At 39.7% G+C, this 26,314-nt stretch overlaps 1 protein-coding gene across 2 annotated transcripts in view; it reads right to left on the reverse strand.

Annotated features, from left to right (window-relative positions):
* The window catches only part of LOC134530334 (xaa-Pro dipeptidase), a 397,770-nt gene that overhangs the window by 364,566 nt on the left and 6,890 nt on the right, over positions 1–26,314 (reverse strand). Inside the window, exons 1-2 of one of the 2 annotated variants that reach the window (XM_063365071.1) lie at positions 10,319–10,378; positions 2,970–3,153 (exon numbers count right to left, since the gene is read on the reverse strand). In XM_063365071.1, the coding sequence (XP_063221141.1) occupies positions 2,970–3,140 (171 nt within the window). In that variant the 5' untranslated portion in view covers positions 3,141–3,153; positions 10,319–10,378. Of the gene's footprint in view, positions 1–2,969; positions 3,154–10,318; positions 10,379–26,314 lie in introns of those variants that run through there. The other variant, XM_063365070.1, reaches the window with a different exon arrangement.

Genomic DNA, 26,314 nt, shown 5'->3' on the forward strand with positions numbered 1-26,314 from the left:
TAGCGCTTGAATTATGTTTAATTTAACGAAGTTCTACAACCACCAAAATATATGGAAAATTATTTCAATTAAATATTTTTTTCTACAGCGACAAAATTCGCACAGACTGTAGGACTTCAAAGACGCATTGCCAGCCTTTGGGAAGCATTTTACACATAAGTCTTACAAATGTTTCTAACTTATTTTGTCGCAGCCGAAGTTTGTCGGTCGAATTAAGACTCATTCTGTACAAGGTTTCACAACACCGTCAACGATTCTCCCACCAGTACATATCGATTGTGTCATAAACACAAACTGCAATGTCGGATTTTGCGCAACAAAGTGAAATAAGAGTACATATAAAACTGCAGCGTTACACGAGAATGTTGGAATCCATGTACACCCCCAGAACTGCAAATTTACGTAATTTTTAACGAAGAATTCGCCTCAAATTAACGAAAGGTTATTCGTAATTTCGTCATAATTACGCCGTATTTCGACTTATGTTGGTTTTTTTTTTTCGGTGTAAACACGGTAAACACACAAGTGGAAGAAATAACAGTGTTGCAATAACAGTCTAACCAACTTTTTGAATGATTTACTTGTATACCAAGATTACACAGGCGGTGGATTCATGTTCACAGTTAAGTAAACTTAGTACCCGTAAATTTACGGCTAAATCATAACCAGCGTTCTTCGTTAATTAAAGGTGAACACTTGTAAGGGCGTAGTGCAAGTGCCGCTACACAAAGACGCCCTGCCACCGCACGGCGCAGACAACGCGAGGGTCGCTCTGTATGCGAGAAGAGAGGGGACATTGTGCTATCGCCCGTGCTCTTATCTCGCAGCCGGTTTCCGGGTGTGCAGCAATCCGCGACGTTCTACCGTTAACGTGACCCCGAGACCAAACCAACACAACGCAACGGTGTTATTGTAAAGTATTTCACTTGCACGTGCCTCGTGAGGTTTGAACTATACAAGTGGGGATTTTTTTTATATAATCTTATAATTTTTACTGCGTTCGCGAACACATCACACGTCAGAGTTGCACACACACAAGACTTTTATATTATAACAAGAAGAGACCCTCCTTTCTTCCACGATGATCCCTGAATTGTAAGGTAGGTTCATGGTTACAGAAAAACATATAAGTAATGTACGCAACAACGTGAAATTGTGTATTCAGTAGGTGCTTTTTTTTGAGGTTGAAACTTCACACAATTTATTAAAGAAAAAAAAAACAATCGCTGTTAAAAATGTAATTAATATGAAGTGATCGCTTGAGTGGGAACGTCTTCCTATGCCAAGGCCGGTGCAATCCAGCCGGACCACGACTGCCCGGGTTCGAACCCTGGGAAAGGCACGTGGTTGTCGCTTGTCGCTCGTCATGTGCCCCAGGGTCCTCGACGGAGCCCGGCGCTCACGCGGCGAGGGTCGCGGGTTCGATCCCTGCATGCCGGCTGTCCCCAGGCTGTTCGCAGCCTCCCGTGACGTCTACTGAACACAATCGTGCGACGGAAAACTCCACCATACAGAGGCGAGTTCGGAAACCCGCGAAAATATACGGGGAGGGGATGGACATTTGTGTCCAGAAACTAACATTTTCCCCAGCTTTAAAAAAAAAGTGCAGGGTGGGGGTGAGGATGTGGGGCGACAGAGTGAGATGGATTGAGGGGAGGGGGGAGGGAGACGGAGAGAGTTGATCCAAACAAATATTCGGTAGTGGGAAAAAACATTTTTGTTGGTCCAACAAACGGTTTTGTCAACTTAACTGTTAGTTTTTTTTTAAATGTAAAAATTAATTTTGTTTTACACAAACATTGGTTAAGCCAACAAAACATTGATACAGCAAGTTAATATTTGTTTCAAAGTGTACAAACAAATAACTTATCTGTAATTTATTTATTGGGCTATTACCCCGTTACGCTAATCAGATGGTGGATTACATACTAAACCAAATTTAACATTAGCCTACAGTTAAAAACCTCACACGTCTACATCCCATCTGGGATTCTAACCCAGAAACCTTCGCATTGAAGTTGGCGCTCCAATCAACTGCTAAACGGCGACCGGTATATTTCCTCAGGGTTGAATCCGCCTCTAGCAGAAGAAGACATGTCCAGCACTCCATCCATCGTTCGTTCACAGCTTTTGTTTTCTCATGCGATCACCCCCCCCCCCTCCCCCCCAATAAAATGGCAAGGAGAAAACAGAGATTACATGTTACGAGCCATCTCAAGTGTTCATAAACACGTTTCCAAATACCAAGCAGTTGGATGAGAAACGACCTGAGACACTTTTCACAAAGGTAAAAGTCTTATAAGTAAAAAAAAAAATTGGTTGTCTGTAAAGTCGGTTTACGGACGATAGTTTAACGTGAAAACGTCATAACAAAACATTGCTGAAATGATTGCATACTTTTATGAATAAAATTGAATCATTTTAATTTTAATAATAACAGAATCAATACTTGAAATTATACTAGTAATCAGATTTTTAAAATGCAAGAATAATTAACCTTTATTGCCGAAATTGTTGTTGTAATAAGCAATGAAAACCACATTAACTTTTCACTTCATTTTATAAACAGTCGAGTGGAAGAGAGATAGTTACGGCGCAAGCGTACAATGAGCGTAACGGGACAATGAGCGTAACGGAACAATGTGCGTAACGGGACACTTTTTTTCGTGCGCGCAGCCGGCGTTCATAGATTTATTAGACGTTGTCACGTCAAAAATTCCACAAAAATAAGCAATTGAAATTACAAGTAGTTACGAACTGCAAGTGGGTAACTTGTAGTGGTACGGGGCTGAAGGCAGCGGCGTAGCGAGCGGGGTGGCAGGGATGGCCCCCGCCAGGGGCGCCGGGGCAGGGGGGGGGGAGACACCAGCGACGGTTTCGCGGTTACATGAACCCCTCCCCCCTCTCTTTAAATCCAAGAGAGGGCGCCAGGGGGCCACTGGGCGGAGGGCGGAGGGGGAGGCGCTCACCTGGCGGAAGAGGTACTCGACGTCGGTGTCGTAGTGCGGCACGCCGGAGCCACCCTGCAGCAGCACCACGCAGCCGGCCGGCAGCCCGGGGAGGGCGCGGAGCCGCGCGCACAGCCGCTCGCGGTTCTGCCGGAACAGCTCGTGGGGCACGGTCAGCGTGCCCTCGCCCATGGAGAAGCCGGCGCTGCAACACGCGGCGGCCCCTCAGCGCTTCCCTCCGCCCGGTTCCTGAACGCTACGCCAACACATGCTGGGACCACATCATTCTGTGGGGCCCCGTTGCTAGAAGCCATGATCCCCCCCCCCCCCGTCTTTTACAAACAAATATTTTAAAAAATTGGTCTTTATGTATATTGTTGTAGTTATATTTATTTTTAATAATAATGTTAGCAGGCTTTCACGGCCATTGTCTGAAGTAGCTTGGCTTCTGAGTAGGTAACTGCTCCCTGATGATGGCGACTGCAATGTCGACCGAAACGTCGGTGAATTATTCGCCAAGGACGCGGCTACAACCCGGAAGCCAAGCTACTTCTTATTAATATTTTTAACCTCATCAAAATAATTTTTTTCGAACAAATATTAAAACTAGTTTTTAGTCAGTTTTCAGATTGTCGACGTAAATTTATTTTGAATAATGGCAAAATAAATGAGTGTAAGTGTTCTGCACTGTCAACATGGTGTCACGTCGGATGGTGGTGGTTTTTGTTACTCACAGTAGTTGTAGATTCAGACACGTTATGTGCGCAACAGCATAATTCCGAATGATATTACTCTGGTGTAATATTTCATTAGTAACTAAAATTAGGCCCAACTGTTTAATTATTTTCTATGATTTATTGAATATTGTCTACTTTTTGTTTTAATTTTTTTTTTCCTTGGCGGGCCCCCTAGACCCACGGGCCCCGTTGCCGTAGCAACGGTAGCACCGGCCATGTGGGGGCCGTGGCTGGGGCTACTATATCTTAGCTTGCGTGAACTACAATCCACACACTTCCAACCTACGCGAACACGTAGCAGCAGTATCGAAGAAACGTTAAGTGAATTTCCATTGGTGGGCTGGAACGACATGGGTCGCTGCAATCGATGGTGACTTGGCGAACAGATGGTTGATGCCGGCTACCACAAGATAACAGCACATACAGTCGTACCCTTAACTTCTGAATTTTAATAACAACTGAAAACTCATACCGGTATTTAAAAGTTGGTACAAAACGAAAGTCGGAAATATGAATAGGTTTTGACTTAAATTTGTTTTATTTAATTTGAAAAGTAATCATGACGAAATAAAATATTTAAACAAGCAAATCATGCATTAAAAATCAGTGTATTTCACATGAGAATAGGTTCTACCACTAGAATAAGTAAAATTATGATCTGCAATTATTTGAAATATTACTGCAATATTTATGTCTGATTAAATTTACATGCATAAAGTACGGGAAATGCTGGGCATATTTGCTGGCGCAGTGTCGATCCGAGATCATCGCTGTGAACCGATCCGAGAGTGTGTTCACATCGAAGTTCCCAATGATCTTTCAGCGCTCGCAACTCAATGGCGCAACAAAAAACGTGGTCGAACCATGATCGAACCGGCTAATGACTGGAGATCACGCCTGAACTCTTATGGTGCAACTAGCTATAAGTGAGTCAGGATAAGTGCGACTTTCCCTGGCGCCTGTAGCGCGGTATCGCCTCTCTCAGCTTGCGCGCAATCTTCTCGTCGTGCATAGGGCAACTATGCGATTTGAGTCTTAACCATGACATTACATGGCGGATAAATGAAGATAATGGTGCAATGCAAGGCGCTTGAGTTCTTTCAAGACGATATACCGAGTGTTTCTAGCCTAAACAGAAAACACGCGTTTTAGCCATTTGCACTCTTCTAAAAATACAGTTTAGTAACTAAATGCGAATACATAACTACTCATCTACCCTCGGTGTATTATTAGACGTCTTTCATAGACAGACCCCACTCTAGTATCTTGGACAGTTTTCAAATCGCGTAGTATTTTATGGGAAGATCTGCACACCGTGTGCGTCCCCAGGTAGTCGGAGCCCTGAAGCTAACAGCTCCCGCACACCAGGCGGCCAAGTCGCAGCCAGACGTGTCGCCGCGAGCTGAAGGTGGTCGCAGCTGCACACGTGGCCAGCGGGTCGTTACCACAACGCCGAACGTACAATAACGCCGAATACCATAACGCCGAATGTCAAAATTGACCACAACGCCGACAGCTAGAAAACTGCTGTGTAACACAACGCTGAATTACCACAACGCCGAAAAATGATTTTGCGGGGAAGGGGGGCCACAGGAGCAAAATGAAAAACAACTGAATGAATTTGTGTGCTAACCTTACATAACGTAACCTTTGTGGCAGTCCTGCAATTACATTTTTCGGCGTTAGTGTATTTCGGCGTTGTGGTACACAGCAGTTTTCTAGCTGTCGGCGTTGTGGTCAATTTTGACATTCGGCGTTATGGTATTCGGCGTTGTGGTATTTCGGCGTTGTGGTCGGCGTTGTGGTCAATTTTGACATTCGGCGTTATGGTATTCGGCGTTGTGGTATTTCGGCGTTGTGGTGCGTCCCCGTGGCCAGCTGGCCGCCGATGACGTCATTTGTGTGGTTCTGGCCGCCGCGACCTGGCCGCCCAGGGTGCACGAACTGTAACTCTTTCAAATTTGACAGTTCTCAAAAGTAGTGCCGGCAGTACCCACTTATCAACTGTCACAAAAACAGCGCACGTGATGTTTGTTCACTGACACTGACAACCACATGAAGTTGACACAAACACACTACAACAGTGTCGGAAGGACACCTACGTAGACTATTTGTACTATTTTTTTAGAACTGTCACATTTGAGATAAATTACATAAGAAAGACTATATAAAGGTGGTTGATTAAAAAATAGGTAAAAGCAATGGTAGTTTCGTTTCATGGTTCAGTTTTTAAAATGTATTTTTTTTTACATATATCTCAAGAGTTTTTGGTATGAAAAATCTGTAGGCTACACAGTATTGTAACTCAAATATGTACGTACAAGACAGCGAGCCTTAATCTTTAATATTACGCCATACAATTATAGGATCACCGCTTGAAGCTCAATTCATGGGCATTACCGCCGCGAAGACTGCACTACAGTTCGGTGCCTGGCGCATAGGGGCGAAGAGGCGTGTGATGCTTGAGCCAGTGACGTCCTTAAGGGCCCCACGCACTTTAAGAGCACATGCGCCCACCCAGAGGGAAATAGGGGTCATTATCAGCCTCGTTCTATGTTCTACTGGAAGCGCCGAGGTTCCTGGGGAGTAAACCATCTGGGACAGCCAGTAAACAGCCGGCGATCACGGCAGTAGGAATAATGGCGTCTGTTTAGCTGAAGGACTGATATTTACCTAAGAGTATTAAATAGTAGCAACGACAACAAGCTTCAAGCTGAGGAGACGATGACCTGGCCGCCATATTGGATTATGACGTCACGGTGGAAACATTTTCTCAAAAGGCCTCAAAAATCCTCAAAATGACTAAACATTTCCCTATTTCGAGGGAAAATATCCCATTTTTCCTTCAAAAATTCCAGAGCGGCCAATTTTCTTCGGAAGCGGGCAATTTTCCTCAAGGTGTGGCCTGAATACTTAAAATACCCCGACTGTAATGACCTCAACCTTGGCCATAAACTTGAAAATCTTTAAGTTTTAAATTAATAATTCTGAAAAGATTCCAAATATATATAATCATTAATTCCATTACATAATTAATAGATTATGGTCTTTGGTTAGATTACCAGTGTATGCAACAGTTGTAAAAAAAAATGAGAAGGCTTTCCTCCACAATATTTACCAGTAACCACCTCCCCCCCATCAATACTACCAAGGCATATGTTACTTTACATGACGGCCAAATTTGATCCACTATATTGTTTTCGTCTGTAAGAGAGCCCACCATATTGGTACACACTAGCAGACGAAAACAATATGGCGGATTCAGGATGGCTGTCATGGCATCATAATGTGGAAGTAATATATGCCTCGGCAGTAGTCAGTTTGTTTAGTGGAATTGTTTTCGGAAAAATTTGTTTATTTTTACAAATAAATTAACCAAGAATCGAACCGAGGACCATAATTAAGTAATTAAATAATGGAATAAATAATTTTTTATGTTATTCCGGAATTTTTTTTAAAATTGGTTCAAAAATGAAATATTTTCAAGTTAACGGTCGAGTTCAAGGTAATTATACAGACACTTGAGTTTTTCCCATTTTAAGGAATTTAAGCCTCTCTAAGGAAACTTGCTCCTCTCTGAGGAAAATTGGCTCCTCTGGATTTCTTGAGAAAAAAAATGGGAAATTTTTTCTATAAAGGACAACGTTCCCTCAAAATTGGAGGTTTTTTTTTAGTCACATTGAGAATTTTTGAGTATTTTTTTTAGGATATATGAGAAAATTTCACACCAAAATGGCGGCCGGCTCCTCGGCCTGTTATCGGACCCACTATTCTATACTACTTATCTGCACCTATAGTTACTGAAGAATAATGTCACTATCTTACATAAACAATATATTTAAATTGGGTATATTATGCAATACACATACTGAATTTCAAATCCCAGAACTTTATGTAGAAATGATACATGTAAAAGTTATTATCACCTCACATTCCCGTTATTTTACGCCGTCTTTTGCAAGTGCTAAGACAGCTTGTCCTCCTACAATACACTAGCTTCAGCCAGAAGTTTAGCCTCCAACCCAGACACCAAGAGCATCATTCCTCAGCTGCCGGTCAGCTGCCTCGGGGTTATGAAGGGATCACTAACTAAACTACATCCATTACTTACATGATGTAAACCCTGACAATTCCCATATCTAAGCTTAAAAGTCCCAAGTGCAACTACACACATTTCTATTGTTGAAGTCAATAATTGTTATATTTATGGTAAAAGTTAATGTCATACACCGAAAACAATAACTTCCCAACTTCAAAAATTATGCAGTTCAATAGAATGTCGATATTTGTACACTTCATGGGTAGCAGTCAGAAGACCCAAAGTCTTTTGGGCGAAATGTCGGGAAAAACAACTGTTGGTAAAAAAATTTTTTTTTCTGTCTAATGACTGTCGGTGTAGTAGTGCTGTCGGTCACACGATGTTCGATCTGTTGAGGTACCCATTTCACAACAATAACAGTCTTTACACTGCTCATAATCTATTTTAGCTTTAGCTGTAGTAGTCATAACAAGAATGTTCTAATTTTCATTCATTTTTAGGTTTATTTCAATTTCTCTTCATTCAATTAACATTTGCCACCCAGATTGCAGCATACTATGAGTTGCACACCAAAACCACCAGTTTACAAATCTTACCTTGAGAAGATGGTAGCAGCAATAACTTGTAGTTTTGGGACAGCCCCAAGACTGAGATAAAGTTTTCAACAGGCGGTATTATGACAACTGAATAGAAACGTTTTCACCCAAAGTAAAGTTTTGGAACAGTTTTTTTTTTGGGTGGCTGGATCAAAGTTATAACGTTAACACAAAGAAGAAAATATGCACAATTTTTTTTATTACAGGAATGGAGAAAAAATTATTTTTTATCAACTTCAGTGAAACTGATGAAGTTTACATGCATGGGTAGTAAGCATTCTAAAAAAAATAAGAATGGGCATCGTGCAGCAGCATCTTCGAACAAGATTTTACGAAATAAAAAAAAGTGAGCTTGTATTTTAGTATTTTAAACTCGCCAGAGATGTGTAACATCTAACCGCGGTAACGAGCAAATTCACGTGTTCTCATGTTGCAAATACACTTATAATACGACACGGAATTTTACATAGAATTCTTTAAAATAATGCGAGCGTGATAAATATGTATATACCTAAATTTTATTTTCAACTACATTTCCTGACGTATATCACACGTAGTTTCCGCACCCACCCCTAGAATTCGATGCCGGAGCAGCTACGTCGACTATCGAATCATTCCATTTGCAGATTGAAATTTTAAACTATATAATTAAACTTCTTCGATGAAAGAGGGTATGTACCTGATTTTCGACAAGTAATTTTATTAAAATACTGTTTACGATTATAATGATGGGAGAAAACTGGATTCGTAAGGTATAGCTCACTTAATTGGTTCAGTATTATTTATTACTAATGTCTAAACCATAAATTGAATTAATGCATTCAAGATCTCTGTCCACAACAATTAGTCCTACACTGATCATTGAAGCATTAGCGCTTTCCACTAGAGCTTGGCTCGACAGTGGATCGCTCTTCTGTCCGCCTGTCCGCTTCCTCCGCACACTCACCCACACCGCGCCACAGTACAGTCCCCAACTATTGCTCGTCGCACCCGACTGGCTATCCAAGCCTTCACTCGCAGGTACCGCCTTCCGGTAGGTCCGGTTTGCTCAGCAAGGGCCACTTGCCCTCTTCACCTCTCGCTGATCGCACGGGTATCGCCAGTATCACTCCCCGAGGGGGAGACTCTCTCCGCTCTTCGCTCGGAACTCACGCGACAGCCGGCGTCGCTGCTTTTATACTGTTGGCAGACTTTCTGGAACCGACTGGGAGGTTGGAAGTGTCGCATCAGCTTTGGGCCGACCCGACGCCCGAAAAGTACAGAAAGGCGGCTATATATTCGTGCCACTCCGCGTGGCGGCCTCGGGTAACCCGCAGAATTCCCAGCCCTCTAAAAAGGTCACTGACAATGACCTGAAGCATGACGGTACGCGCAGGTCGGTAGGGGGGAGAGGGTAGCGAGGACCCTTGTAATCCGGCCCGGCATGCGTGGCAGTGGACGGCGCGTGAGGTCAGTGGCCGTGCGGGGCCGTTAGCCAGCTCCGAACCTGGCGCGCGTCGCGGTCCTGTCTGCGATCGTAAATATACTACCAATTTTGTTAAAATTCATTAAAAGATAAACCTATAAAATTTCCCTTTGGCTTTGTGAATTTTGGTTCGCGCCATTCGCCACAAGTGAAAATGGCAGCACCGTCGTCGTTACTATGTCCGTTCATTCGACTTCCGTTCCATTCACGAAATTACTCCCACCAAATGCCGTATACCGAGAGCTAAGATGTTACACATGTTTGCACGCTAAAATGAGTTGAAGTTTCGGGGAAAGTAAGGACGAGGGAAGAGAGAACTGATGTAACTGGGTCGTAATCCTCTTTCGGAACTAATACTTTTTAGAAGGGATACCACACTGCCTTTACGTGCTGAACATGCGATCAAATTATCTGATAAAACTTGCGGGATTCCCTCAACACGGCACTTCCAATCAGCGATGCATTGATGTCATCGTCATTTGCATGCTGAGCGTTCCCTCATCACACGGAGAAAGAACTGAGCGCGGTATTACCAAAGGGATCGAAGGCTTGATCTCGCCGCTCTCAAACTGCTACACGATACTTCTCCTAGCAGCAAACTGTGTGGGAAGAAGAAGAAGAAACAAGACTGTTAATGTACTTCACGCAGCTCTTTACGACACAGACAGCCTGACAAAAAAAAAAATACCGCATTAAATTTTAAGAAATATATTTCATGAATTTTAATACATACTGCAACAACTAATAACTAGGCAGTTATTTAAAATAATTGATTCGTTCCCTCAGTCTTAGAGTAAAATTTACTCTGTTACGCATAAGAAAAACTTTTTTTTGGGTTTTTTTTAAACTGTTCCGATCCATACTACAAGCTTTTATTGAACAAAAGTATTTAAAAATAAAATTATTTGAAGTACTTTTTCAGTATCTAAAAGTATTTTACAAGAATAAGAAGTATAAACTCTTTTCAGGCAGTGGAAATACTACTAACAATAGCAACGTGTAAAAATAATGGCCCAAACTAGAGTAACATTATATTGTAAAGAGAAAAATTGTCGGTGTGTTGTCCACATTATCTGTTTAGGATCACTGCTGGGTTCTTTTGTCTGCCGCTGTGTTATCCAAAGTTGATGTTTGTCTGTATTTAATGTTATTGCCGTCTTTGACAGCTCACTGTATTCGTCTGTGCTGTGATATTGCTCTGACTAATTCCTTCCACGGAATTCTCTGTGCTGTCTTTACATTTAAGACCAGTTGATTTTGTCTGGTTTTCTGTGTGTTTGTGTATTCACCTTTCTTTGTCTGTTCTTCGGGACCCAAATAATGATTTGAATAAAAAAAAAAGCAGTTATATTCTACTCTTGGAGCTAACTCCATCTTACTGAGTGGATAGCGCCACTACGTCGCTGGTTGCAACTGTGTCGTGGTTCATGCTGGTGTTAAAAATAACTTTTAATACTCTCCTGTTAAACAAGGCAGTCTTGACACAAGCAGCTGTTACACGTTGCCCAAGTGTTGGCAATCCTAAATTTGCCACAAAGTGGCTACCTTGAAATTATAAAACTAATAGCGAATAACATTAAATAAAGCGCATCGCATCGTAACGTTATACATAGTTGTTATCCCACAGCACTTTACGTCACTCATGATCTCTGCTGCTAAATATGCGACTGTACAAACAACAAAGCAGGATGTAAGTACGTATCGAAATAACAAGAAATGTTTATAACACATTGTTTCCTAAATTTGGCTGGGGTAGTGGCCCTTAATTTGTCGTGTGAATTTTCACCAACTTCTTGTGCATTACTACAATTATTTATTGAGTCTCAAATAAAAAAAAATTCTATTAAGTCTGTTAACAGCATACGTTCACTGGAAAATTAAACTCGTCTAGGGCAGCAAGGAAACTACATTTTAGTTCAATTTTTCTTTACAGTAGGTAGATACTTCAATGAAAAAAGGAAGGATGAATTTATACACTAATAAACACAAATAAAATAAAAGTGTTAACGAATAACTTAGCTTAGAATTAATACCGTTACAGGCCATATACATTGGAACCCCCTACTCCCCTACAGAGAGTGAGAAAGAAAGAGATAAATGCAAGTAGAATACACATGTGAAGCGTACTAAGCATTTCAGGACTTGCGCCTCTTGCACGCTTTGTTGCGTAACGCGGGCAAAGACCTTCGCTTCCCCTAGGCGCGGCGTGCCGTGACGTTGTTTAGCGTCTTCACCCGCCCCTTTTTCCGCTTTAAGTGCGTTACATAACACACTTAAAATGCCCGCCAGGCTATCGTTTGAAAAGCACCCAACATACAGACAAGGACAAATTTGTATAAAACTAGAGCTAACACAGTTATGCGGGCTGTTTCTCCGCACTGCTCTAGGCTGTACTTATATTTTTATACTAACTGCGGCGCTGCTTTGAACTTTTAAAAGAACATTAATCAGATCTTCAACAAAATCACAGAACCTTTAATTAATTACACCTATCCGCCATAGCCTAGGCATTTTTGTAGAATGGTGGTGAATAAATACACAAACATACTTAAAAGCAATCAAAGACCATATTAATTTCTGTACTTAAAAAAATTGGAGAGCCAGTAATACTAAAACAAAAATAATGATAATTAAAGCCAAAGTGTGTAAAAATTTGCGCCCAAGAACATGTGCTTATCCTCCTCGAGCAGGAATAAAAAAAACTTTCCTTAAACGTGGAGGGTCTGCTTTTGAAATGCATGTTTCACATGATATAACGTCTCAGGCGTCGGTTGTCGCATGCCTAAAGTCTTTCTTCATGGCAATCCCTCCAACACAGGACTCTTTGACCGCATTCCTGGGGAATTCATGAAATTCAGCGTTCAGACAGAGCGCCTCCAGCTTGGCACTCACATGCCCACGTACATGTCCCCCTGCGCCAGTCTTCCTTAGACTCGCTTATGACAATGCCAGTTGCTGCTGGCCAATAACACTACACCACTGCAGTCAGCATGCGTTCCGATATTGCTGGCGACTGGCGAGCGTCACGCTTCGCAATGGAGCTCGGGGTGCATTTGTGTCAAGAGAGGCGACGCTCGCTGATGCTTCTAGTGCGGTGTGGTCTCTAAGCGCAAGGCTATGAACTGGCGCGCAGTCTTCTCTTCGTGCATAGGAAAACTATGATACTTGAGCGGTGATCATCAATTTTTTATACTGGGGAAAAGAAGATTAAAGTGTAATGCAAGTTTCTCAAGTGCTTTCAAGAATCAATACACGGTGTCACATGCCTAAAACTCTTCAAAAAATACAGTTTAAAAACAAAATACTGAAACATAACTACTCATCCGCCCTCGTCGTATTATTAAATGCTTTTCGTAAACATACACTGCTCAGATATCTTTGAAAAGTTTTCAAATGGTGTGCGGTTATTCCTGCACACCGTATGTGTGCGCAGGTGGACAGAGCCCATAACAGTTAAAGGAAGTCATGTGTAAACTACGAAATACGGAGCATTTATAGATTTTGTGCTGCATTTCACAACAATTTTATTTCCAACGATGCATTCAGAATTCAGTGGCACTACAGTACAAGAATATGTCACCTAGTTGTTTCTAATCGCCTTTTTGATATGGTTCCACGTCACGCGGTTGTGGGCTCCGAACGGCTTCTTACACTCTGTGCTAATGAACTCGAGTCTTTCCGGGCTGTTGACGTCTCGTGGTCTAATCCTCACCCATCGAGCGGGGAATAAAAGTTCATTTATTTATGAAAACTGCTTGAGACTAATATAGCAACCCTTCACGTCCTAAATGTAGTTTTGGTGTAACAAGAGCATTTTTATATACACACACACATATATGTATGATACCGACAAACAGGGCCGCAACTAGAGTCTCTGGCATCCGGGGCATGAATGGATTCATTCACCCCCCCCCCTCTTTTTTTGCACATACCACACCAATAAAGCGGGAGGTCCGGGGGCCCTCCCACGGAAAAATGGTGCTATTTAAGCATTTTCCATACCTACATGTAACAATTTCTTTGCTACTGTAACTTCCATGCAAAAACTTTTTACCAGTTACCAGTTGTAGTATGAATTACAATGCAAGCGATTTCGGCGCCCCCACCGCTTTGCGCCCGGGGCGTATGCCCCGCTTGCCCCCCCCCCCCCTAGTTGCGGCCCTGTCGACAAATGACTAAATAAGGAATTTTATAGCATGCCTAGGCCCAAGGAGATCCATGCAATACCTGAATCAAGCTGTCATTTTCATGAAATAAAACAAATTTAATTCATTACCCAGTCATTGGTTACAAAGTCAAACGTATTCTAGATGATGTATGGAATTCCCATCCATACGTCACCATGTTTCTCTGTACACCCCTACCTCCCGCTAACAATCAGTAGCGACAGAAGACAAAGTTCTCAAAATGGGAACCACCAAAAGATTGACAAAGCAGCTGTACACAAGATCGCAATTCACCATGTGCCCAAGACCACAAAAATGGGGGTTGAAGATGTTCCTGAGCAAGAATTGCACTTCGTTCTGCTGTTACTACTGTTAATCATCAGGTTCTGGTAAAGAGTCCGTAAAATATATGTGCAAGACTAAATATCAAACTAAAAATATTTAATTATTTAAACAATTAAAAGAAAGAGCACTTAAAAATATTACAACTATCTGTCTTGTTGTATTAAGTATATTATATCCCATTGATTTTGTATTAAAATACCTTATTTTACTTTGTGTAAGATCAAACAATTATGCGTGTTTTGTATTAAAATATTGTATGTATTTCGAAAGTAGTAAGCTTATTTTAAAATTTCATAAAGCGTCGACATTATGTAGAGTGCACAGGTAATGTAGCTACCTAATAACCGGGGAAAGTGTTAAAAAAAATTTTTGAAGAGTATTCTAATACATATTTAAATAAAAAACCTCCACACATTGAATGGCATGCCTAGGTATTAAAAGCAATGTCTGGATTACACATTTGACCAAATCTTCTTTCTCTTTTATGCACCAAATTAAAAACGTTCATTAAAAGTTAACCTTTCCATTATCGTATTATTGTAACCATTTTTTTTCTTCTTCCAATAGAATTTCGGTCATACAGAAATGAATAATAAAAAAACCCAGGAATTTAGGATGGTGGGAATCAATTCCTCAACTCATTAAGGTTCACATTTTATTATGATGCCATGATGTAATGGAAATTATATCTGCAATTTTATAATTTTTCCGAAACAATTTACAGGTGAATTTTAAAATTACAACCGAGTAAAAATACATATTTTTCGGAAAGTATTTGCCTGCATATCGGCCTGCAATATGCTACAATGTTCAAAATAATTTAAAACTTCTGAATCTAAGCGATGAAAAGTTAAATAATGTAATTTTTATTAAAGATTACTATAAAAATTATTAAGCTATGTAGCACACATCATAGAGTAAGTGAACTCTCTTTGTTTTAATTAAACTAAGACATTAATATCAATAAAATTATTTTAAATAAATAAAATACTATAACAACTTATTATGAATGTATTAAAAAACAAAACAAATAACTTCGATGGTTTGCCTTTAACTTCTTCTATTCTAATACAATTTTGACTCATATAAATAAACTTATATGGAGTGTGAGATAATTCTTGTTAGTTTTTAAAGCACATATACTGAACTTTCGTATTAGTATTAATTTCGATCAGAGTAATATAGGCAATGAAAACTTACCATGAACACGGAACTGGTTGTATGTACAATAAAAATTACTTGTGATCCCAGAAAAAGCATTCGTTATATCTAATGTGTACTATGTAGGAACAATTTGTTACACACAATGAAAATTATGCAAGCAAGTCATTTTTAAGAACTACCAGCGGTACCGTACATAAACAACACAACTTCATCTCTGGGAGCAAGAGAACTAATAAATCGAAGTCTGTGAAAAGTAGTCACGAATACAAGGGTTTTGAACCAAAAAGCAAAATGCACTTAACAGTCATACCCCACCTAGCAAACTTTTATCAGTGAATTGCTCTTTAGACTCAATCTTCATGAGAAAATATTAATCCACTATAAGAAATAGCACTCAAAACATTTTATCCTAATCCCGTATTTAAGTCTGCAGATTAACTTAAATGTCAGAAGTAAAACATCAAACTTAATACCATGACAAGATTAAACATGTATACTGCAGAAGAAATACAAGTTTAACTGCCATTAAAAAGTTAACAAAATTTTCCAATCACCTATACGATAAAAAAAAAAAGCAAGATTGCTTACATCAAGATGCAGTTGCTACCGACGTCCTAATATTTTCTAAATTAATGTCTACAATTGAATGAACAACTTAGCAATAGTTGGAAGCATATAACTCAGTTTTTACAGTCTATTCAGGTAGGCTTGGAAAACACGAAGTCACACAAACTTTTTTTTTTTGGTAAGAACGTGATTACTTGGGATAGTGTGTCTAACGACCTCTACAGTATTATTCCTGTTTTTCATTACACATCAACAGAGTTGCTGATACTAAAGCATCACAAGCTGAGAAACGACAAGACCACGCAACAAAATGGCATCAGTAAAATTTATCTTGTAGTTGTTTCAGTTGACATGAAGAGTGTTTACTAAAATAAAAAGTTATATGGCAGCGCTCACTCACATGACACGTTTAGTGGCGACGGTCGCTGACCCCTTCTCCGGCAAGACTGAATTAGGTTCAGAACCCACTGCAATAAGTCTTCCTTGGCCTCTTTGCAAACCTATGCGACGTAAATACCTACCTTTCCTTATTTATGTATCTGCGTGCCTGCCCAACTGTTTTACAGTGTTTACATATTTATGCGGCATAAATGAGAGTTTAAGGCAATCAAGTCCATCTAGGTGGAGCATAGATAACATTAGATTTTTTTTGGGGGGGGGGGGGGGGACACAAAATCCCCGTGGTCACTGAGTTTCGAGACTTCTTTTAATGCGTGTTTACCCTGATTAGACGAAAATTACAAGTCTGTTGTTCATACAGTTCATAGGAAACCTTACAAGTAATGGGGGATATGCACAGATCATGTTTACAGTTACAATTATTAGGTTATTTTTCAGAGTGTACATTATATATGGAAGGCCCGAACCATTGTCTTCTCTCTATGGCCCTCGGCAGAACTCAACTTAGCACCAAAACTCAATACAGTAGAACAACCTCGATTATCCGTGACATAATTAACTAAGCATTCGGTTAACTTGGTTGGTTGGGGGGGCATATCTGCGAAGTGTAGCTGTGTTTTAGGTCATTAAAAATAATTTTGTTCATACATATTTTTAAAAATTAATAGTTAGTGTCAGTAATACTTGCACATTTATTTTATATCAATTACTTACGAAATTTTGCTGTATTGTATAACCTCAATTCGCTTATTCGTGCTGACCTTCCTCCCATTACCCCGGTTAATCAAGGTTACACTGTATGTTGAATGGACTTAGGGCACGCAATGACGCCAGAGGGCCAAAAACACCAATCATAGTTGTATCCTACAATAGTCCTAAGGCAATCTATGTATATTGACACGTGGTTCCAAAATTATTTTATGATAACCAACAAAGAACTGTCAAATTTAGCCGACTAAATAATGTAACGTGCGTGTATTTACAAATATGGTACTCCAGACACACGTTTCTATAAAAACTGAGACCACGGTGGTGGAGTGGTCAGATCATTCACAAGCAGGAAAGGTGGTGGGCCGTGGCTGGTGAGGTTTTCTCGGGATACTCCCGTTCCCACTTCGTTCATTCCGACATACATCCATTAGCATCTCATCACTTATCATCGTCTCTAAAGTCCTGAATTTGTCAACAAGACGTTAAAATTATTAAATGTAAAATAATTTAACACAGAACTTATTGAAAAACATAAGCAATGAAATATATCAAAACACATTCAAAGTGCTACAAGATATATTTTAAGACGCCAAATATGTCCACTAATATCCATGTTTTTTTTTTTTTTAGTTTTATTGACCAATAAGTTGTTCAATGTTGAGAGCTATTAATCCTTGGTTGATACGACTTTCAATACTACTGTTAGAGAAGCTACGTGGACGTCACGCTTCTGCTAATTACATTAATCACAATAAACTCAGCTGTTACATTAAATATCGATAGTTAATATTACCTTAATTCTTTTTAGTTTTAAAAGTTCCTAACAGGTATTCCACAAATATCTGTAGTAAAAAACGCATACTCAAATTTCCAATGGCCCTATTTTTTTATTGAATAATTTACCTGTTCTTCAAATTTATGAAAGAAATAAAGAACATCCAGCCTTATGGATGGGCTAGTTCTCTCTACTCTTCTTGTTTCTTTAAAATTAAAACAGCACCACGAGTAGTATATGATAGCCGGTCCGACGGCAGGATGCAGGATGTGGATGGTGCGGATTGTGATTGTCGGTCCGCCATCTTGGATTGTGACGTCACGGCGGCCATCTTGGACGAGCGTAACGTGACAATATGCGTAACGTGACACTTTTTCGTGCGTGCAGCCGGCGTAACGGGACACAGCGTAACGGGACACAGCGTAACGGGACATAACGTAACGGGACAAGTAGATCACGGCAGCCATCTTGGATCCGCCATCTTGGATCCGCCATTTTGGATGACGTCATTTTGTTTTCTAGAAAATTCCGGCATTGTGTTGTCCGCCATATTGGATGATGATGTCACCGTTGCAATTTTCGTTACGGCCGCCATCTTTAACTTTTTTATTTATTATCCGATTTTAATGAAATTTTTTTTAAAATTATAAAAAAATTTAAATAATATAAATTTAATAAAATATTTATAAAAAACAAACATTATCGATACGGAGCTCGGAGTCCTCGGTTCGAACCCGACGAGGTCAAAAAATTAAAAATGGCGACCGATCCTTCCCCCTGTGGTGGCTGCTGACAGAATGACCCCCACCACTTTTTTCAAAGCATATATATCGACAGTGAGCATGACGTCATGTCCGCCATCTTGAAATCTGGACGCCATCTTGAAAATCTTTATTTATTATCCGATTTTAATGAAAAAAATTCCAAAATTCATCAAAAAATTAATGTATTTGAATTCTGTTTGATAATATCGATGTACGTCCTTGGCTCGATTCCCGACGAGAGTAAACGGTCGATCCTTCCTCCACAGAAGCCACCTACAGACTGACCTACCACCACCAATAACTAGGTATTTACCATCAGCTGGTATGACATCATGTCCGCCATCTTGTCTTCATCCGCTGGAGTCCACCATCTTGTTTTCGTCTGCTAGAGTGTGCCGTTACCATGTAGTATAATTATCTGGTCACCATACTTTTGTCCTCAACTGTTGACATTGATCATTGACCTTGGCCTTTGACCTTGACCTTGAACTTTGACCTTGACCTTGAAATTTGACCTTGACCTTCAACTTTGACCTTGAAATTTGACCTTGACCTTGAAATTTGACCTTGACATTGAAATTTGACTTTGTCCTCGAAATTTGACTTTGTCCTTGTCGACCATCATGGATCCAACATTTTATGTTCAGTAGATGCTACCAGGAGCTACCACCTGCTGGAGTATGCCATCTTGTGTGTGTGTACTCGTATTATAGAGTACATTTCCATCTGGATAAATTTATTCTAACCCGCTACAGTGCAGTAATCATTTATTACTGTGACACACGCCATCTTGAAATTTGGACGCCATCTTGAAAATCCGTAATTTTAATGCTAGATATTCGGGAAAAAGTTAAAAATTCATTAAATAAATTTGTAATCTATATACTGATTGATTGGATCGACTAAGGTCCTTGGTTCGATCACTGACCGATAAAAAAAACTCTAATATTTTAAAAAGAACCACTAAAGTGACAGGTTTGAGAAAATAAAAAACACCACAAGTTCTATTAAAAAAAATTTATTACATAAATTCAATACACTACTACAAGTACATAAAAAAAACACTGACAAATTACTAAAGCCTTTTTGGATTCCTCGATTCAAACAGTCTTCTTATTGTACGGACTAAGCCTTTTACATGTCTTTAAATGTCTATCCGATCAGGTCATCACCGCAGCCAGAGACGGACTGAAGTTCATATCACTTATATTATCTCATTAGACGGTACAACACATGAGTCAAATCAATAACCATGTTCATTATATGTCTCGGAGCATTTTTTATAATGACGATGTAAGCTATCGAGACGTGAAATTAGTTTATTGCACTTATTGCACTGAAATTGTATTCTTTGATCATTATTAGAACAACCGCTTCTTTCATGTCTGCGAGCATTTGAGGTGATAGTAAATGATGCTCCACAGTATTTGCACTGATGCGAAGTACGCTCTTCATTAATTGAAGAATCCATTGCTGATGATGAAACTTCAGCTGATGGTGGAACAGCACATATCGGTTCGCAAGAACAGGTAATTACGCGACTTATGCACCAGAAGAAACAAACTAGGCGATCCTTACACCACCGACGTCAGTAACAAACCGAGCGTCCTGCTGTCTAGGACTCGCTTATATACATGCACCGTATGGAATAATACGATAGTCAAATCAATATCAATTTACTAAAATACTAGAGTCAAAACAACATTAAAAAATAGAAGCACCATCAACAAAAAAGGAAGCAAATTTGGACGCACCTACAAAAAAGGAAAAACAAAAGGAAGCACCGACAACGAAAAGGAAGCACCGCCAACGAAAAGGAAGCACATTTGGAAGCACCGACAACGAAAAGACAGCACCGACATCGAAATGGAAGCACATTTGGAAGCACCGACAACGAAAAGGCAGCACCGACAACGAAAAGGAAGCACATTTGGAAGCACCGACAACGAAAAGACAGCACCGACATCGAAAAGGCAGCACATTTGGAAGCACCGACAACGAAAAGGCAGCACCGGCATCGAAAAGGAAGCACATTTGGAAGCACCGACAACGAAAAGGCAGCACCGGCATCGAAAAGGAAGCACATTTGGAAGCACCGACAACGAAAAGGCAGCACCGGCATCGAAAAGGAAGCACATTTGGAAGCACCGACAAAGAAAAGGCAGCACCGACAACGAAAAAGAAGCACATTTGGAAGCACTGACAACGAAAAGACAGCACCGCCATCGAAAAGGAAGCACATTTGGAAGCACTGACAACGAAAAGGTAGCACCGACAACGAAAAGGAAGCACATTTGGAAGTACTGACAACGAAAAGGCAGCACATTTGGAAGCACTGACAACGAAAAGGTAGCACCGACAACAAAAAGGAAGCACATTTGGAAGCACTGACAACGAAAAGGCAGCACCCACAACGAAAAGGAAGCACATTTGGAAGCACTGACAACGAAAAGGCAGCACCGTCAACGAAAAGGAAGCACATTTGGAAGCACTGACAACGAAAAGACAGCACCGACAACGAAAAGGAAGCACATTTGGAAGCACAGCCAACGAAAATGCAGCTCATTTGGAAGCACCGACATCGAAAAGGAAGCACCATCAACGAAAAGGCCGCACCATCAACGAAAAGGAAGCACATTTGGAAGCACAAGTTACGAGAACTTAGTCTTAGTTAGAAATCTGAATACAAGAAAAAAAAAACATTAAATTTTTATAATTGCAATTATTTATTTCTTTACATTATACAAATACAAGTAAAACAAGCCATTATTATATGTAGCCAGCTTTCCTCAGTTCTTTGAGTATGATTGATATTTCTTTGATGCACGAATAGTTTCCTGCACAAAGCGAGTCATGTAGAAGTCTTAGCCGGTCAACCAATATGTTTGGATCGTTCCATGAAGTGTAATCAGTCTCTTCTACCACCATCTTCATTGCTTGATTATTATAAATATTATTTTCTCTGGTGTCTTCCGTTTTAACACCATCCTCAGGGTTACTTTCATCATCTAGCCAGCGATCATCACAAGCTTGATCCGATTTATTTAATATATCACGTTGTTTCCATCGTTTCGGTCTCAGGACACCACCACAGTCTTCGATCTTGCCTGCTTTAGTTGCTTCATCACAGTCTATACCTTTGTCAACAGCCGCAGAGTCGCTGTAGCAATCACCGTAGAAGGCATCATCTTCACCTAGATTACCGTAAGAATTCGATGTCGATGATGTCGAAGCGTCTTCATCGTCTTCATGCTTCCTTTTTAGGAGTCCATCATTTTTACAAAGTAGGAAAGATCTACTTGAATTCGGCTGGAATGTATTCTCACTTTTTACGTTAAAGATTCTTCCATTGTCTTCATTCTTCCATAAATCATAATTGTCCTTCAATTTAAGTTCTTTGTCGAGATCGGAAGAACCGCAATCATAATCTCTCCCAAGACAAGGAAAATTATTGTCGTAATGCAGATCACTCTTCCTTAGTCTAGTAGAGCCATCGTTGTCCTCTAGCTTGTACACAGGCTTGACGTTACAAGTTCTGTCATGTCTTTTTAAGCTCTCTCTCCGCGTAAACGACTTGCTACATCGAACACAACTTATCATATTACGTAGTGGATTTTTATCACAGTCATTCTTCTCGTGTTGTCTTCCATTCTTTCTCAAGATAAATTCTTTGCTGCAAAACTTACACCTGTGTCCTTTCGTTACAGCAACAGTCACCGAATCAGGATTCATATTAGTTACTGAGACTATGGTCAGATGCAAACTGAATTAATTAAATTAGATACATTACTTAAATATAATTTTTAATATTTCATCTGCAAGAATTAAGTTACATCATACAAAAGAAATTGTTACATGTGGTCTCGATTATTAGCATGTGATGTCGCCACGTGTTGTGTTGAGTCATAATTTATTTAGTTGTTTTATGTGGTATGCGGGAAGCTCACTAACGATCGCAAAACAAGGATGGCTTCGCTAGACATCAAGGAGAAGGAAGTTTGTCTTACATGTTAGTGCTCCACGGATGTCTCATGACATATTATTTGACTGAGTAATGGTTGCTTAATTTTTATTTCCACCTGGTAAAAAAATTACAAGTGCTGATTTAGTAACAGATATTCTCGAATTAAATGTAACTCTAAATAACACGTCATGACTCATTAGGTAAAAAATCCGTCATGCAGAGAGCGGTTTCTCATAATAGACAGAAACACTTGAAGAAACCACAGGAATAATCAGGAGTTCATGGAGAAATCCATCATAATATTGAAAAAATAATAGCGAGCACACGGAGAAAACCATCTCACGTTTCTTTGTTATCATATAAATACAGAAAAAATATTTAATAATAAAATAAATTAATAAAAAAATTTAAATTGAAAACAAATTAAATTGAAAGCAGGAAATAATCAGGAGCACACGGAGAAAACCATCATATTATTGACATGGATAATCAGATGCACTCGGAGAAAACCACCACACGTTTTCTTTGAAATCATAAAATTACAGGGAAAATTTTTTTTAAAAATAAATAAAAAAATTCAAAAAAGAAAAAATTACCAAAATACATAAATAGATTCTGCTAGCTTGTGAACTTCTCATTGTGTAACAAAGATAGAGTTCTAGTAAAAGCCAGAATTTTATGTATTTTGGTAATTTTTTCCTTTTTTGAATTTTTTTTATTTATTTTTAAAAAAATTTTTCCCTGTAATTTTATGATTTCAAAGAAAACGTGTGGTGGTTTTCTCCGAGTGCATCTGATTATCCATGTCAATAATATGATGGTTTTCTCCGTGTGCTCCTGATTATTTCCTGCTTTCAATTTAATTTGTTTTCAATTTAAATTTTTTTATTAATTTATTTTATTATTAAATATTTTTTCTGTATTTATATGATAACAAAGAAACGTGAGATGGTTTTCTCCGTGTGCTCCCTATTATTTTTTCAATATTATGATGGATTTCTCCATGAACTCCTGATTATTCCTGTGGTTTCTTCAAGTGTTTCTGTCTATTATGAGAAACCGCTCTCTGCATGACGGATTTTTTACCTAATGAGTCATGACGTGATATTTAGAGATACATTTAATTCGAGAATATCTGTTACTAAATCAGCACTTGTAATTTTTTTACCAGGTGGAAATAAAAATTAAGCAACCATTACTCAGTCAAATAATATGTCATGAGACATCCGTGGAGCACTAACATGTAAGACAAACTTCCTTCTCCTTGATGTCTAGCGAAGCCATCCTTGTTTTGCGATCGTTAGTGAGCTTCCCGCATACCACATAAAACAACTAAATAAATTATGACTCAACACAACACGTGGCGACATCACATGCTAATAATCGAGACCACATGTAACAATTTCTTTTGTATGATGTAACTTAATTCTTGCAGATGAAATATTAAAAATTATATTTAAGTAATGTATCTAATTTAATTAATTCAGTTTGCATCTGACCATAGTCTCAGTAACTAATATGAATCCTGATTCGGTGACTGTTGCTGTAACGAAAGGACACAGGTGTAAGTTTTGCAGCAAAGAATTTATCTTGAGAAAGAATGGAAGACAACACGAGAAGAATGACTGTGATAAAAATCCACTACGTAATATGATAAGTTGTGTTCGATGTAGCAAGTCGTTTACGCGGAGAGAGAGCTTAAAAAGACATGACAGAACTTGTAACGTCAAGCCTGTGTACAAGCTAGAGGACAACGATGGCTCTACTAGACTAAGGAAGAGTGATCTGCATTACGACAATAATTTTCCTTGTCTTGGGAGAGATTATGATTGCGGTTCTTCCGATCTCGACAAAGAACTTAAATTGAAGGACAATTATGATTTATGGAAGAATGAAGACAATGGAAGAATCTTTAACGTAAAAAGTGAGAATACATTCCAGCCGAATTCAAGTAGATCTTTCCTACTTTGTAAAAATGATGGACTCCTAAAAAGGAAGCATGAAGACGATGAAGACGCTTCGACATCATCGACATCGAATTCTTACGGTAATCTAGGTGAAGATGATGCCTTCTACGGTGATTGCTACAGCGACTCTGCGGCTGTTGACAAAGGTATAGACTGTGATGAAGCAACTAAAGCAGGCAAGATCGAAGACTGTGGTGGTGTCCTGAGACCGAAACGATGGAAACAACGTGATATATTAAATAAATCGGATCAAGCTTGTGATGATCGCTGGCTAGATGATGAAAGTAACCCTGAGGATGGTGTTAAAACGGAAGACACCAGAGAAAATAATATTTATAATAATCAAGCAATGAAGATGGTGGTAGAAGAGACTGATTACACTTCATGGAACGATCCAAACATATTGGTTGACCGGCTAAGACTTCTACATGACTCGCTTTGTGCAGGAAACTATTCGTGCATCAAAGAAATATCAATCATACTCAAAGAACTGAGGAAAGCTGGCTACATATAATAATGGCTTGTTTTACTTGTATTTGTATAATGTAAAGAAATAAATAATTGCAATTATAAAAATTTAATGTTTTTTTTTTCTTGTATTCAGATTTCTAACTAAGACTAAGTTCTCGTAACTTGTGCTTCCAAATGTGCTTCCTTTTCGTTGATGGTGCGGCCTTTTCGTTGATGGTGCTTCCTTTTCGATGTCGGTGCTTCCAAATGAGCTGCATTTTCGTTGGCTGTGCTTCCAAATGTGCTTCCTTTTCGTTGTCGGTGCTGTCTTTTCGTTGTCAGTGCTTCCAAATGTGCTTCCTTTTCGTTGACGGTGCTGCCTTTTCGTTGTCAGTGCTTCCAAATGTGCTTCCTTTTCGTTGTGGGTGCTGCCTTTTCGTTGTCAGTGCTTCCAAATGTGCTTCCTTTTTGTTGTCGGTGCTACCTTTTCGTTGTCAGTGCTTCCAAATGTGCTGCCTTTTCGTTGTCAGTACTTCCAAATGTGCTTCCTTTTCGTTGTCGGTGCTACCTTTTCGTTGTCAGTGCTTCCAAATGTGCTTCCTTTTCGATGGCGGTGCTGTCTTTTCGTTGTCAGTGCTTCCAAATGTGCTTCTTTTTCGTTGTCGGTGCTGCCTTTTCTTTGTCGGTGCTTCCAAATGTGCTTCCTTTTCGATGCCGGTGCTGCCTTTTCGTTGTCGGTGCTTCCAAATGTGCTTCCTTTTCGATGCCGGTGCTGCCTTTTCGTTGTCGGTGCTTCCAAATGTGCTTCCTTTTCGATGCCGGTGCTGCCTTTTCGTTGTCGGTGCTTCCAAATGTGCTGCCTTTTCGATGTCGGTGCTGTCTTTTCGTTGTCGGTGCTTCCAAATGTGCTTCCTTTTCGTTGTCGGTGCTGCCTTTTCGTTGTCGGTGCTTCCAAATGTGCTTCCATTTCGATGTCGGTGCTGTCTTTTCGTTGTCGGTGCTTCCAAATGTGCTTCCTTTTCGTTGGCGGTGCTTCCTTTTCGTTGTCGGTGCTTCCTTTTGTTTTTCCTTTTTTGTAGGTGCGTCCAAATTTGCTTCCTTTTTTGTTGATGGTGCTTCTATTTTTTAATGTTGTTTTGACTCTAGTATTTTAGTAAATTGATATTGATTTGACTATCGTATTATTCCATACGGTGCATGTATATAAGCGAGTCCTAGACAGCAGGACGCTCGGTTTGTTACTGACGTCGGTGGTGT

The sequence above is a fragment of the Bacillus rossius genome, chromosome 3, assembly GCF_032445375.1.
Source record: "Bacillus rossius redtenbacheri isolate Brsri chromosome 3, Brsri_v3, whole genome shotgun sequence".
NCBI classification, from domain to species: Eukaryota; Metazoa; Arthropoda; class Insecta; order Phasmatodea; family Bacillidae; genus Bacillus; species Bacillus rossius.